At 55.6% G+C, this 14,689-nt stretch overlaps 1 protein-coding gene across 2 annotated transcripts; it reads left to right on the top strand.

Annotated features, from left to right (window-relative positions):
* Positions 1-664: 664 nt before the first annotated feature.
* Positions 665-12,686, top strand: TNNI1 (troponin I1, slow skeletal type). Of its 2 annotated transcripts, XM_032878243.1 has the most exons (10): positions 665-720; positions 1,479-1,531; positions 4,972-5,005; positions 5,629-5,632; positions 7,168-7,209; positions 7,841-7,972; positions 8,896-8,985; positions 10,173-10,349; positions 11,283-11,392; positions 12,323-12,686. In XM_032878243.1, the coding sequence occupies exons 3-9, from the start codon at positions 4,995-4,997 to the stop codon at positions 11,388-11,390; spliced, it is 564 nt and encodes a 187-aa protein (XP_032734134.1). In that variant the 5' UTR covers positions 665-720; positions 1,479-1,531; positions 4,972-4,994; the 3' UTR covers positions 11,391-11,392; positions 12,323-12,686. The 2 variants fall into 2 exon arrangements, with proteins under 2 accessions (XP_032734134.1, XP_032734133.1); XM_032878242.1 differs by lacking the exons at positions 665-720; positions 1,479-1,531; positions 5,629-5,632 and having other exon boundaries at positions 7,164-7,209.
* Positions 12,687-14,689: the final 2,003 nt, after the last annotated feature.

Genomic DNA, 14,689 nt, shown 5'->3' with positions numbered 1-14,689 from the left:
CTTTGTGCTTCCCTTCCAAAACACAGAATTATCCAGATAATTCATTCTTTTGGTGCATCTTAACTTCTTGTAAGAAAGTTCTTGTATAAATTATAAACATGATAAGCCAACGCTCTAAACTCCAGCAGACTCACCCCAGCCTTCACACCCTTCTCTGACCTCCCACTGCTCCTTGGTGGTTGTCTGTCCTTACTGTCCATCCTAGGCCCTGCACCCAGAATCCTATGCCTCTAAGCCCTATAACTTCCCAGACCCTGTCCCTTCTCCCTGGCAGCCTTCCAGCACGGGGGCGTTCCCAAGTTGACCTGAGAAGAACCGAATTGGAGTGGCCTCTGTTGGGCACCAGAATGACAGTAGCCAGAGGACGGGGCCTTCTGTCCCTCCGTAGGCACTGTGGGTGTGTCTCCTTAGCACACCCCTGTCTACCAGCTCTCTCCCCCACCAGCTCCCTAAACTCTTGCTGCCTGGGAGGCCTCTGGCTGGCCTCCAAGAGGGGGTCAGTATCCTGCTTGTCCTGTCCCAGCCTGGGAGCCTAGCCCAGGAGATGACCGACGATAATAGTCACAGGATTAACATAGCAGGCATTGTCTTTCTCTGACTATAGGGTGGGTATTATGTGTTCATCAACTGTCCTAAAAATACCCAGTAAACAGGTGCAGCCTCCAGTGGCATCAGCCCCCTGGATTCTGGCTGGAGACCGAGGGCAAGGCAGGGGAGAAGGTGAGTTAGTCTTACTGGGTCCCAGGCATGGGATTTGGGGTGTCGTTTGGAACCCGGGTAACCTAGATTCCCAGAAGCTCACTTGGAGGGGGGTGCAGAGCGTCCACAGACTCTCAGAACTCTGCGTGCATAGAGGTGGGTGCTGCTGCGACCACCCCCTCGGCTCAGCCCCAGGAACCTTCGCTGGAGTCCGCCTGCCGTGCTGTTGACATCACTCCCAAGCCCAAGCAAACTCTTAGGGCCCATGGACCAGAGCCACATGAGAACCCCCAGATCTAGTCTTTAGCCCTCTTAGGCTTTTGCAGTATGGGCTCAGGGATCTGATTTCTACATTTCCTTGTGAGAGATGTAGGTCAGCGAGACAGTTAACCCTCCCCCAGCCCCTGTTCGGCCCCCCAAGCCTCCTGGTGCCCCCCCAACCAGAGCCCCGGGCTATGCACTGGTCCCGCTGTCGCTGCTCAGTGCCTCCTCTAGTCTGGCCGCTCATTCTCTCCCCTCTTCAGCTGGCGTCCCCCTAGGTGGGTGCTGGTTGGACTCAGTCGGTGGCCTCTGTGTGCACAGGATCTATGTGAACCCTGATCTTGGACACACGTGTCTTCAGGGAGGGTCTGTGGTGTGTGCTGCAGTGTGTGTCTGCTCTGTGAGGGGGGTGTGTGTGGTGGGAGGGGGTGGGAGGGGCAGCGGCTCTGTTCTATTTTTACTGGCCAGTTGCTGTGGCCCATAGTTTTCATAGCCTCCCCTCTGTCTGCCCCTCACAGTCTGCGGTCCTCGGTGAGACACAGGCCAGCCCAGCTCCCAGAACCTGAACGAGGTAAGCGGTTGCAGCCCAGAACTGCGGATCTAGGTCGAGCCCAGAGAGAGAAACTGGGGCTTGAGTTAGAGAAGACACAGGGCTTGGAGAAGGAAGACCTATGCCATGGCCTGTGCATTTGGGTTTGCCGGTGGAATGGTCCTAAGATGCTCCCACAGTCCTTTATCCTTAGGAATGACCTCTTTCCTGCAAAACTGTAACTGGAGGTAAATATCTCCACTGCCCATTTTCAGGCTAAGAGCCAGGAGCAGAATTGCCCACAAGGTTGCTCAAGGGGTCCCAGGGTAGAGCCTGGTGGATTGTGTTATACCCCAGGCTTCCCAGCAGGTCCCGGAGGGAGGGGGCGCACAGAGGAAGGTGGTGGCATTGGGAATCGGTGGGGAGGGGTGGCGGGGCTGCATTTGGAAGTTTAGGAAGAGCCTGACGAGCAATGAAGGTGGGCAACGCCTACAGCAGAAGACAAAGAAGGGGCTCTGGTGTGTGGGACTCGGGGGAGCCTCGAAGACCAGTCCCCAGCCCCTGCGGACTGAGGAAACCATCTTGCCTCTTTGTTCTTTGTCTCTGAGGGACGTGTTTGGCTCCCCTTGCCCACCCACCTATATAGCAGGGCAAGAGCCGCTGTGGGCAGACTGCCAGCCCCACTGTCCACTGCTCCTGGCTCCAAGGAGTAGAAAGTAGTTGGTGGGGCTCTCTAGAGGGAAGGCCAATGGTGACAGCATTTGCGGTTGGGGCACGAGAGTCTGTGAAGGCAAAACAGAGGGGCACCTTCTATATTGGGAGCCATGGCTGCGGGGGTGGGGTGGGGTGGACGACAGACAGTACGAGCCACTGGATTTGGGGGACTGTCGACCCCACAGTGGCTCTGAGGTTAGGCTTTCCTGCTAAGAGCTCAAGATGGAAGGTGTGGGGGGTGTGGGAATATAATGCTTGCTAATGATCAAAGAGGACTGGGATGCCCTTGAACTGGGGTCCAAGGTCAGGGGGTGGGGAGCAGAGGGAAGAACATGAGCCTAACCAGAAATTTGTGTCCCTGATTATCAGGTGTGAAAAAGATTGGCTCCTGTCCCTATACACACACATTCACTTACACACTTATCCTTACGCACACAGACGTTCATAGGCTCAGCCTCAGTCCCCTAGGCTAGTTGATATTCCTAGTCCACCCCACAGGGCCTCAGGGAAGGGAAAGCCCAGCTCTGAGTCAACCCCTGGCCATCCTTCACTCCCTCCCTCCAGCGGTGGATTTTCTAATTATCTCCTCGCTTGCTACTTGTGGGGGAGATGGAATGCGAGCCCTCCGACCTCACATTTGCTGCTATCTGCATCCTGACTTCTTATCAGGTTTCTGCTTGTCTTCCACAGGACCTGTCAAGGGGTCCCATCTGGTGGGTATCAGAGCACAGGCTGGGGACCCCGGGGCCTGGCATTTGTCAGGGGGCAAGCTGGGGGGCAGGCCCTGGAGCTTGGCAGGGGACCGAGGCTGGCCCGGGCCAGGAGGGCCCCATGCTGGTGACAGTGGGCTCTCTGAGGGAGGCGTGATCATGGCCAAATGCCCACCAAGGGGGAGGCACATCCCCACTCAGCCGAGACCTGCTGCCCCCTGGGGATTGGCATTATGGCAGGGCGGTGATGATGGACAGAAGGACCTGGAGGTGTTTCTTCACCAGCTCGTGTTTCTTTTTGGACTTACTTGCTTGTCTTCAGAGGAGTGGAGCCCTCAGAATAAACAGCTGGTCATAAAATCTAATTTCAGCCAAATATCTGGGGAATTTATGGGTTGGATCCTACCTCTCCTTCTGTGCCCCCGGGTGACAGCTGAGACTCTGGGGTCACACTCCCTTTCCCCCTTCTCCACCCCAGTCCTCACCCTCCCCAGGAGGCAGAGGCAGAGGTGGGAGGCCCAGACAGCTTTCTGACAGATGGGGGAGACTCGGGACAGGTGGCCGAGCCCCATTCATGGGCTGGGGGAGGAGGCTTCACAGGCACACAGGGAGAGGAGAGAGGTGGCTCTGGAATGAAATGACTGAGCCACTTTACAAACATCCTTTAGATTCTGCCCGCCCCCCAATACCAAACCAGGTTCCTGGGCCAAATTCTAACTCCTGACCCTGCACGCCCTGCCCCTGCCTCCCCACGCATATACATGTCTCCCCCATCCTTCACCTCACAACCCAGCTCGGGATGCCAGCCTCGCACACCTGCTCCCGCCAGAGTTGTCCTTCTCCTTCCTCTGATCTTTTGCACAACCCCACCCTCTACGGGAATGCTCTTTGTCCAGGCCCAGGCGAGATGGTGGGTGGGGTCTGGCTTTGGATGTCCCCCTGCGCCACCTCAAGGACCCCCTTCTTGGCCTGGGTCCCCCAACTATCAGGGGTGAAGGGAGCCCCAGGACAACCCAGTCAGGAGGCTTCAAACTGTGCTCCGCAGACCGGGGTCCTCACCGAAGGCCGCGGGCTCCTAGGTACCCCTTTCAGCCTGTGGCGTTGGCTCGCATTGCTTGAATTTGTTTTGCTTCCAAGTAAAATTTGGTTTGAACGAAGCATTTAAGAGCTTTTTTCAGTGGACGACAATTTATCTCACCCCGATTTTTGCAGAGAGGAAAACCGGCCTGGAGAGGGTCAGATAAAGATGAGAGTAGACGGCAGGATTTGCCCGGCCTGCTGGTTTAAGCCCCTCGGTGCAGCGCAGGGCCCCCTCTCCGCCCCACCCTTGGGCTGTCAGTCACACTGAGCTCCCGAGCTGCGCCCATGCTGGCGCAAGGACACGGCCCAGCGCGGGAAGAGCGCCCCCTGGAGCTGGCCCAAATGACAGTTACCTACGTCCCATCGTTGCTCGGTGCTCTCCCTCTTTGGGATTCTCCCCTCTCGCACAACTTTAGGGACGCCCTCGTCCGCTGGACAGACTCTAAACTTAGCACGTTGTGGAGGGCCCACGACCTCACATTTCAAACAGATTTCTATGGATTCTATTCTGTTCCCTACGAGGGCTGGCAGACTTTGCTGGAAAGGGCTCAATAGTAAATATTTTAGGTTTTGTATGTTCTATTGCATATTCTTTATTTTACACCCTTTACGCAACACAAGGCCGGAGGGGCCAGATTTGGCCTGGGGTCTGTAGTTCGCAGACCCCCGCCCTACGTACCTGTCCAACAGAGCCACTTACGGTTCTTAGAGTTCTTAGAGTGCTTCTTTGCATTTCTAAGATTTTTCTCTGTCTTGTGAGCGAATGAGGGAATGAATGAGTGAATGGATGAATGAGTGAATGAATGAAAAGAAGAATCAATGGACAAATATTTTTCTTGTCCTGGACCTGTTGGAATCCATTCTGTCTGATTTCTTCTTCCTGTTGTCTGGCTCTCCTGGGCCGGGCGGCTGACACAGCACCAGGGCCCAGCTGGGTTGGGAGGCAGGAGTTACAACTTGCTTGCTTTGTGCCCCCAGGTGCTGCCTCCCCGACCACCACCATGCCTGAAGTGTAAGTAGCCCCACCCCCCCTGCACCCCCTGTGCTGCAGATTTCAGCCCCATAGGGGAGGCTCCATCTGTTCAAACCCCGAAGCAGCTCCCCAGGAGATCAGGTTCTCACATAGAAACAGTCCTGAGTACTAGGTCCCCTGTGTCACCACGTGTCCTCCTAGCCTTTGAGCAGAACCTATGCTCCAGGTTGCCTAGGGAAGACCTCTGTGGCCTCTTACAGAGTTCGTGTCTGCACAGGCCAGATGAAATGCATGTGCCAGGTCATGATTTGGCTCAACAGATGAACAAAGCTTTGGGAATTTGCCCACAAGGCCAGGGATGGAAGCTTTCCCATGTTGAGGCTTCCCTGAACCTCCACCACTCCACCCCAACTTACAATGGCTAACGCCTCTGAGCAAGAACCCAGTAGTCCAGAGGGCCACCGAAGTTGTATTCTGTTCTGCTGGAACCCTTGAGCTGGTCTCCCTGCCTGATGCCTGCTGTCCTTCTGGTGTGTGGTTGTCACCACACCACCACTGCCCAAGCTTGTCCATGTTGTTCTGTTGTTGTTTATGTCTTCTGCATTATTCACAGTCTGTCTTTTGCTCTTTCTTCCTGTCCTTCCTGTGATGGATGCCTGAAGCGAGGTAAGTGAGATCTGGGGTATCTTACCATTCTTGATCACTTGTCTAGGCCCGAGGGACCATCCTGTTTTGGACAGAGTCAGTCCAGTAACAAGGGATTGCCATTGGGTTATTCTACCCCTGCCCAATGACCAAACATCGAGAGAGGAGCAAAGAGGTGTCCTTACTCGTCCCTCAGGTCTCAGATAACGCTGACCCTGAAACAGTCCTGATTTATCGAGGCTGCTGAGAACACAGCCTGTGTCCCGTGCAAGATCAGGAACTGGAGAGATCGGGCTGTGGGCTCTGATCTGACAAGGGTGGGAATCAGCAGCCCTGACAAAAGGGACGTTTGGCACAGAGATTCTCAGAGAGAATCCAGCTCACCGTTTCTCAATAGCCATATGAATTTCTCAGTTTTGCTGAGGCTCCTATTAAAGTGAGTTGCCATTGATCGATGGTCAAACGAGGTGGCCCATCAGCTCACCAAGAGGCGGGGAAACAACACCGCAATGGACATTTGCCATGGGTGCACGACAGGATGTAAACTGTGGGTGGTAATGATCGTGGCAATAGGCCACTTCTCCCACAAGCACCCTAACCTGAAACGTAGCCCAAACCCCGCTTTAGGAGAGGAAGGGACAAACAAACCCTTCTGAACAGTGGGAGTGGAAGTCCCACATCCCATGCATGAACTATGAAGCCCATTCATCTTCCCCCATTTTCTCCCTTAGAGCCTGCTCACTATGCCCTCCTAGCGCACAGCACAGTTCCAGTAGACCTCTGCTCTCTGGCAGCAGCCAGAATCGACAGCCCATGGTCGGGAGGAGCTACAAGTGCTCAGAAGGCCTCACAGCCTCATTAGTTAGGGGTTGAGCAGCGCTCCTTACCCGCCTCTCCCCTGGTGGCAGGGGGGCGGGGGGATGCTGCCACAAGCTAAGACTTGTGAGAGCATACATAGTGGGCAAGAATATATCAAGTATTTTTAGTAAGAAGAGAAAACAATGTTTTTATACCTGAGAAAGACGAAGATGGATGGTGTTGACATTAAAAAAAAAAGCTGTAATGTACAACAAGACATACTTCCTGATATGTGAAATTCACAGCTTGTTTCTGGACATGATAGATCATCGAGGTACTGGGATATTACCGTGCAGAGCGTCTGTTTCATGCCTTTCAAAGGACTCGAGTACTCATGATGTCATTCTGTCTGTATAATTCTGTGGACTGAGGAAGGTGGGTCTTGGCGTCCTTATTTACAGATGAGGAAGGAGGTGGCCATCGAGGTCACGTGACTCACACAGGATCCCACCAGCACTGGAACCAGGATTGAAAGTGAGGGCTTCAGCCTCTAGGTCAAGGTCAAGGTCAAGGTTGCAGTCACTGACGACAGCATTTCTCGAATTTGAGGGGTTAAATCACAAAGATGGGGGACCTTTTAAGGGCGAGGATTCTGGGTATAATGGTTGTGAATCTGGAGGACACGCACGCTGGCCTAGGCCAGATTTCCCGTCTGCAGCCTCTACCTCACCACCCGTCTCTCTCCTTCTCACCATCAGAGAAAGTCCAAGATCACGGCCTCACGCAAGCTCTTGCTGAAGGTGAGGCTTTGTGCTGGCTCTCAGGGGAGAGCCAGTGGGAGGCAGAGGGGGTGTGGTGGAGACTCTGTGGTGGTGTGGAGGGTCAGGGGATGGTGAAGAGGAAGGAGGCCAAAGGGAGGAGGCTGAGGAGGGAGGCTGGCCATTGCCTGAAGCCAGGTGGTCGCTGAGTGGAAACCTGAAACTAGGGAGACCTGGCTCCTGCCCAGGTTCCTGAGGGAAGGCAGTGACCAGTTTGCGGGCGTTCATCCACTGGTGGCTGCCAGAGGGCCTGCTTTATTTTGGCCAGAGTTTCTCTCTTTGGAGCTCTGTGGGCTGAAACAGACCAGAAGTGGCTACGGAGAAGACTGTGAGGGAAAACAGCTCCGGAGGCCTAGAGACACTGTGTGTGGTGGCCCAGGGTTCCTTCTCACCTGGTGCACCTGTGGGTCGCATACATACCTGCAGGCCTCGGGACCATCTCATCCACATGCTCCCGGAGCTGCCTGCTCTGGGCCCTGACCAGCACGAGAGGACATGGTGCCAGGGGCCAAGCCGGTACCAGCCGGGGGTCCTCCTTCCCCTCGAGCCCTGATGCTGGATGGGGAGCGTGAGGGCCCTGGGCCCATGGTTCAGCAGGCTCTGTCCTGTGCAGAGCCTGATGCTGGCCAAGGCCAAGGAGTGCTGGGAGCAGGAGCACGAGGAGCGGGAGGCGGAGAAGGCCCGCTATCTGGCTGAGCGCATCCCCACGCTGCAGACCCGAGGCCTGTCCCTCAGTGCCCTGCAGGTGAGTCCGCAGGGCTGAGCCCCGGGCCTGGGCGTCCGGAGCCTGCACTAATACTGGGGCTCCGGTCTCTGTTCCTTCCCAAGGGGCTCTTCCCTTTCATGGTCTCATGTCCTCGCACAGGCCTCTGGGGGGTGGTGCTGGTAGATCCCCTTTCTTTCTGTCTTTCCTTCCTTCCTTCCTTTTTCCCTTCCTTCTTCCTTCCTTCCTTTCTTCCTTCCTTCCTTCCTTCCTTTCTTTAGTTAGATTCCATTTCACAAGTGCAGGGAGGGAGCCTCGGGACATGTCCGTCCTTCCCCTACAAATAGGTTTTTAATGTTTGAAAAACACAGATAACTGTTTGAATGACAGCGGCTGCAGAGAAAGGAGACTGGAAGGAAATACCCCAAAATGTCACCAAGGGTCACCTCCCCCCGGTGGCAACACTTGTTATTTATAGTTTATTCTTTTTATTTAATACCTAGCTTTCAAGTTTTCTATAATTTCCTTATTTTTTAAAAAAATATTTTATTTATTTATTTGACAGACAGAGATCACAAGTAGGCAGAGAGGCAGGCAGAGAGAGAGGAGGAAGCAGGCTCCCCGCCTAGCAGAGAGCCTGATGCGGGGCTTGATCCCAGGACCCTGAGATCATGACCTGAGCCAAAGCCAGAGGCTTTAACCCACTGAGCCACCCAGGTGCCCCTGCTTATATTGTTTTTTGTCGTAAGAAAACTTTTTAAAGAAAACGATGACATTCAGAAAACAAAGGGTTTATGCAGGGAGATTTTAGCAGCCATGAACCTCAGAGCGAAGGGGTGTTTCAGCTCCTTTCCAGAATGTAGGTATTGCAAAGGCACCGGGCAAGGAGGCAGAAAGGGAGGCTGGGGTCCAAATGACTCCTCTCCCCTCTTCTGTTCCTGTGCGACGAACCTTGCTTCCCCCAGGACCTGTGCCGGGACCTGCACGCCAAGGTGGAGGTGGTGGATGAGGAGAGATATGACATTGAGGCCAAATGTCTCCACAACACCAGGGAGGTGAGCTTGCAGGAGGGGAGGGGCATGGCTAGCCCAGGCTGGCTGCGTGGTGGGGGCAGGGCATGGGCACTGATGCTGGAGCTGCGGACTAGGTCCCCTTCCTTCTGCAGGGTTTGGCAAGTGACCACGTGGGAAGCTCTGGTTCCTCCAGTCCGGCCCCATAGGGCTGGAGATGGGCAGGGAGAGGATAATCACACAGATGAAAAGCACAGACTTCCTCCCCACCTGCCACCCAGGCTCTTCGGTCTAAGAGGAGCTGCCCTCTTTGCTCACCCACGCCAACAATCACATGCTGGTTAATAACCTCTTCCCTTTGTGGATGGCTCTCATGTGCACTGCATCCTTTGATCCTCCCTACGCGCTTCTGGATGAAGCAGGTGCTATTATCTGCACCTTACAAAGGACGACGCTGAGGTTCAGAGAGGCTGAGAACTTTGGTCTGGGTCACACAGTGGTGGTTGGGGGACCAGGGCTGGTCGCTACCCCCACTGCTGTGCTCAGCGTTCCCTTGGCGTGAGGTGTGGGAGTAGGAGCTCCGTGCAGACTCTCCTTCCATGTGGTGGAGCAGAACACGGGAGGGCAGAGCTCCTGCTGCTCTGGTGGGCTGCTCCTGGGTGCTTGTTCAAGCAGGGAGGAGGGGATGGAGAGGGATCAGAGACTACTCTCTTCCCTTTTCTCCCCATCAGGAATGATGATTTGCGGCATCACTAATCTCCCCAGAATTTCCTCCAGAGATAGCACCCTGGGAACTCCCCCTAGGGGTCTAGGACTTGGGGGTTTATCCACCTGACTGGGTTAAGGCTGTGCTCTCAATGAGCTGCTTTGAAGGCTCATGGGGAGGGACTAGTTAGAAGCAGGAATGGGCCACAGGGATAGGAGGAAGCAGCCCCACACTGCGAAGAGCATTCCAAGCCAGACTTGTGCTGAGTTTGGTGGGGCTGCCCCATCTATTCCCGTTACCATGACAGAGATGTGCTTTATCTGTCCATTTACTCATTCATTTGTCAACAAACACCTGTGGCTGTTCCAAAAAGGATGGGTGGGTCTGAGTGTCCCAGAGGGTCTGGCCTGGAAGCTGGAGAATGTGGGGTATAGCTTTGGCTGGAACCCTAGAAGTCTGAGACCCTCAGGAAGGGTGCTCTGGGGTGCTCCCTCGCCATTGGACCCTTGCTCCTTCCCACCTGCAGATTAAGGACCTAAAGCTGAAAGTGCTGGACCTCCGTGGAAAATTCAAGCGTCCACCACTGCGTCGGGTCCGGGTCTCGGCTGACGCCATGCTCCGGGCCCTACTGGGCTCCAAGCACAAGGTGTCTATGGATCTGCGGGCCAATCTGAAGTCAGTGAAGAAGGAAGACACAGAGAAGGTGAGGACCCTTCTTCTCAGAACCTTTCACCCCCTGTCCTATCACCTGTCACTCCGTCACATAGCCTCAAGCAGGAGCTCCTGTTGGAGGCCAGGCAGCCAGATAGAACATTCTAGAACCCTCTTGGAGTGATGAAGTCTTGTGATTCTCTTTGGGAGAAAGAGAATCTCTTTGCTCCCTTCCCTCAGGCTGCTCTCAATCTGAGGAGGAAACTGGGACCCAGAGGAAGGGAGACTGAGTAAGAAAGTAGAAACAGCACCCAGTGTGAAGAGAATGTGCAATTAGGGTGACCAGGGAGATAGTGCCCTCTGTCACTAGAGGGGAAAAAAGGCAGCAGGTCATTAGGTCATTGTGGCCATTGGACACATGAGCACAGACATTGGAGAACTGAGTTCAATCACTCATTCAGCAACAAATCACTCAGAGCTGATTGAACTCGATATATGTACTCGGAATGGATGGGCTCTAGAAGGAACATGGATGAAAGATATGGTCTCCGGCCCAAGGATCTTCATAGAGAGAGGAAATGGCAGGTTGTATGCTGGTAAAATGGAAAATGAGCCAGTTTAGGAGGAGGTAGGCTTCTTAGAAGAGGTGGCCTTGAGCTTGCCTTGAGCACCAGACCAGGAGGTTGGCATGGGTCTGGAGGCAAGGCTGGGCTGTGGTTTACCAGGGTGGGAACTGACCCCGGCATCCCATTGCGATCATCCAGAACTCCCAGTTGACACAGCTTCCTTCTTCCAGTGAAGCCTCAGCTTGTCCCTTGTCTACCCCAAATATGTCCTTGGGCCTCACCCGTGGGGCAGGGGTGCTGGGATTTCCTCTTGTCAAAGAGGCTGACTTTCCCTCACCTAGTTTCTCTGGTGCCTGGAGGGCCCCCAGCTGCCCCCCCGGCCTGCTTGGTCTCCGACATGTGTGTGTGGCCCCCCATAGGAGCGGCCCGTGGAGGTGGGCGACTGGAGGAAGAACGTGGAGGCCATGTCCGGGATGGAAGGCCGGAAGAAGATGTTTGACGCCGCCAAGTCTCCAACCTCACAGTAGAGGTACCTAGAGACGAGCTCCCTTCTTCTGGGGCCCACCAGCCTCTAATAGACAATAGGAGCTCTAGGACGATGGCCACTGGGTCAGGCCCAGTGTGGTGCATTGATGGGGGTCAGCTTGGGTCGACTCTGTCCTGGCTCCAGCCCCTGGAGACCTCGGGCAGATCATTTCTGGTTTGGGGCAGTTTTTGCTCCCCTCATCTCCAAAGCTGGAGGTTGTATCAGATCAGTGTTCTCTGAATGAGGTTCTCAGTCAGGGTGTACCGGTACCGCCAGCAAGGTTCTGGCTCCACTCCTGAGCTGCTGAATCACTAACTCCGGGGGTGGGTCCAGAATCTGGGTGATTCTTCCCAAGACCTTGAGATCCACTGGGTTGGATGATCCCCGAGGGCCCTCCAGCTCTGACTTTCTCAGAGTCTAAGCTTTTAAAAATACCTCCTGGCAAAGTACCCCAAACCAGAGTCCCTGGCCTCGGGGGGTTCCATTCAGAGAAGACAAGACCACCCCCTGCCACCCCTGAGGAAATTGCTAGAGAAAGCAGCAACATTAGGCCACATAAAAGCCCCACAGAGTGCTGAGGCCTGCTGCCTTGCCCTGGCACAGGAGGCCTTCCAGAGCCCTGAGCTCTCTGAGGAAGAGATGGGCAAGGGTTAGCAGGTACAGGAGAAGGGCCTGTTTCAAGGCGGAGGTGCCAGGAAAGCACAGAAGTGGGAATTAACCAGCTGAGGGAGAGGAGCCACTGTAGAGCTTCCAAAAGGGATGGGGAGCTTAGCTTGGGCCCTGGGCTGATAAGCTGAGGCTTTATACAAGCCCTCCTGGATGATGGTCATCCTGGACGGGGGCAGGGGGCAGGGTGCTAGGGGTGAGAAGTCCCAGAACTGCACATCCCACGGGGAAATCTGTAAGATGGCTTCTGCCTCTTTTTCCCTACAGGCCGGCTTGCTGCTCTGTGCTCTGGGCTTCTGCTTCCCGCTCCTCCCTCCAGCCTGGCTCCCCTCTCTGCCTCCCACCCTGCATTTCTGGAGCCTCCCATCCTGCTCCCACCTCTCCCCTCCAGCCTGAGTGCCTTCCTCTGGAACTGGGATTAAACAGACACCTGAGAGGACACACAGCCGTGTCTGAAGACCTCCCCTTCGCAGGGTAGAGACCCCAGCTAGCTGAGCTGGGGAGGAAGAGGTGTGGCAGCACCTTCCCCTCTGGCCCCCTGCCGCAGCCCTGCTCAGCTTCCCCGACCTGTAGAGTGCCTCCAGGCATCACAGCTTCTCCATTAAAAAGCAGGGTCCTGGTCATTTCTGTAGCTCTGGCTGTGAGTGCTCAGAAGAAAGAGAAGACAGGGAGTCTGGAGAGATGGATGAGGGTGGTTCCAGGCAGGAGCTCAGGGTCCCGAACGGAGGTCTAAGGAATTGGCAGCTGTCTGCTGAAGTCCCTCTGGGACCCATTCTGCTCAGCCCCAGTGACATCACACAGCATCCCCTCAACCACCCAGGTTGCTCAGATGACCTGAACCCTAACCTCGGCTGCAGCCCGAGCTCCTCCTAATGACGCCAGCCATCAAGATGGGCCTCTCCATTCAGAACCCCTCGTCTCTCTTGATTTCACAGTTCCCTTGCTCTGCAAACCTGGATCACCTCTCCCTGGTAGCTGCTGGGTGTTCCTGACTATTCTGGACTGAGAGGTCAGGGTGCTTTCAGCCCCTCCCCGGGCCCCACAGGCACCGGGCGGGAGTTGCGCGGGACCCAGGCCTCGCCTGCGGGGACACCTTTGCAGTTCTACGTCTGGCCACTAGGTGGCTCCTTTCCCCATCGCAGCCCCTGGGGCTCTTCAGTCCTTTGGACCCCTGCTCTCTCCACCCTCATGCCCCCTCCACCCTCATGCCCCCTTCTCCCACTCATTTTCTCCTCAGGTTCCTGGACGGGTCATATCCTCCAGGTCATATCCTCTAGATCCACTGGCCTCGAGGTGGGCTGGACAGTGATCTATCCTCTAGGTCATGTTCTTCCTCCATTCCATTGATGTCTGGACCCAGAGGGTGAGGGGTGCGAGCCTGCTGGAGTGGAATGGGGGGAAGGGGCAGCCTCTCTCCCTGCCCTCCCATGTGCTCCTTCTATGGAGCAGAGACCAAAGTTCTGGGAAGAGCAGAGCCTGGTTTTTCAGGGCAGTGTCTTGGCGACTCCTAAACTAAGCCTATAAAACCGGGGCCCTTGGACTTTTTCACGGCCCCAGCACTGGTCCCAGGAGAGGCTGAGCTGTCTGAGGAGTCCCCCTTCCTCCCGCCCTGTAACTCCCTGTTCTGTCCTCTGCTCCCAGTGTATTTTTCGCCATAAATACCAGAAGCTGAGTACAAAGGGCAGTGCCAACTACCCCCTGGGGCAGGGTCTAGATCCCGGGGCTGCCCAGCCTGCCAGCCCCTTGAGGGACCAGCAGCTTGAGTGGATGAGCGGAGGCAGCATCTGCTCAGGTTTCTTCTACAAACAGCTCAGTCGGCAGAAAGGCAGATATGTGCAAAGAGCACGACTCCAACCATACACAGAAACCCTTCTGCACAAACACACCCAATCTCTCTCATACACACAAACACACGCGCGTGAAGCTGGAGAACCTGATGGGGCCAGTCCGCGCCCCAGAGGATGGGGTTGGGCTCCATGCCCAGGCAGTGACGGAAACCCACCCTTCCCTGCCTCCCAGAGCTCCTCCTTGCTGGCCTGGGTCCAAAGCATGGTTTCCTTGCTCTGCCTCTGCTCAGCCCTTTGAGAAAGCCTGGCCCCAATTTCCAAAGCCAAATCTCAGTTAAACCTCAGTTCCGCCAGTCGACTATTAACCTGGGGCCCTGGCAGACTGGGATCTCCACCCTGCCTACAAACGCCGGAGACCAGCCCCAGACCTGACTCAAAGCAAACACCTGGGTGCCCCGAGCCCGAGGGGCCAACTCAACACACCCAAGGTGAGGGCCCTCTGGGAATGGGCCACGGACTTGCACAGAGGCTTCCTGGAGGTCGTCATCTCGTCCTTCCTGTCTCCCAGCAGGGCTAGACCTAATCCATCCCCTGGGTGGGCAGAGCAAGGGCAAAGGGGCCAAACGCTTCCTGAGAGTGAAGACCCAGGAGCCTGGGTGAGGGAGGAGGCAGGCTCCGTCACAGGGCCGCTTTGCAGGGGAGAGCAACGTTTGGGAGGGGGCTGCTAGTGGAGTCATAGCCTTGAACAGGGCCTGGGTGGGAGGCACGGTATCTGGAGAGACATGATTCTACTTCTTTTCACATGGAGGCCCAAGACCAGACCGGATACAGGGGCAGCTGAGCCAGG

This window comes from Lontra canadensis, unplaced genomic scaffold (assembly GCF_010015895.1).
Source record: "Lontra canadensis isolate GAN:19392208 unplaced genomic scaffold, GSC_riverotter_1.0 scaffold63, whole genome shotgun sequence".
NCBI classification, from domain to species: Eukaryota; Metazoa; Chordata; class Mammalia; order Carnivora; family Mustelidae; genus Lontra; species Lontra canadensis.
This window is presented reverse-complemented; position numbering and strand designations above follow the sequence as displayed.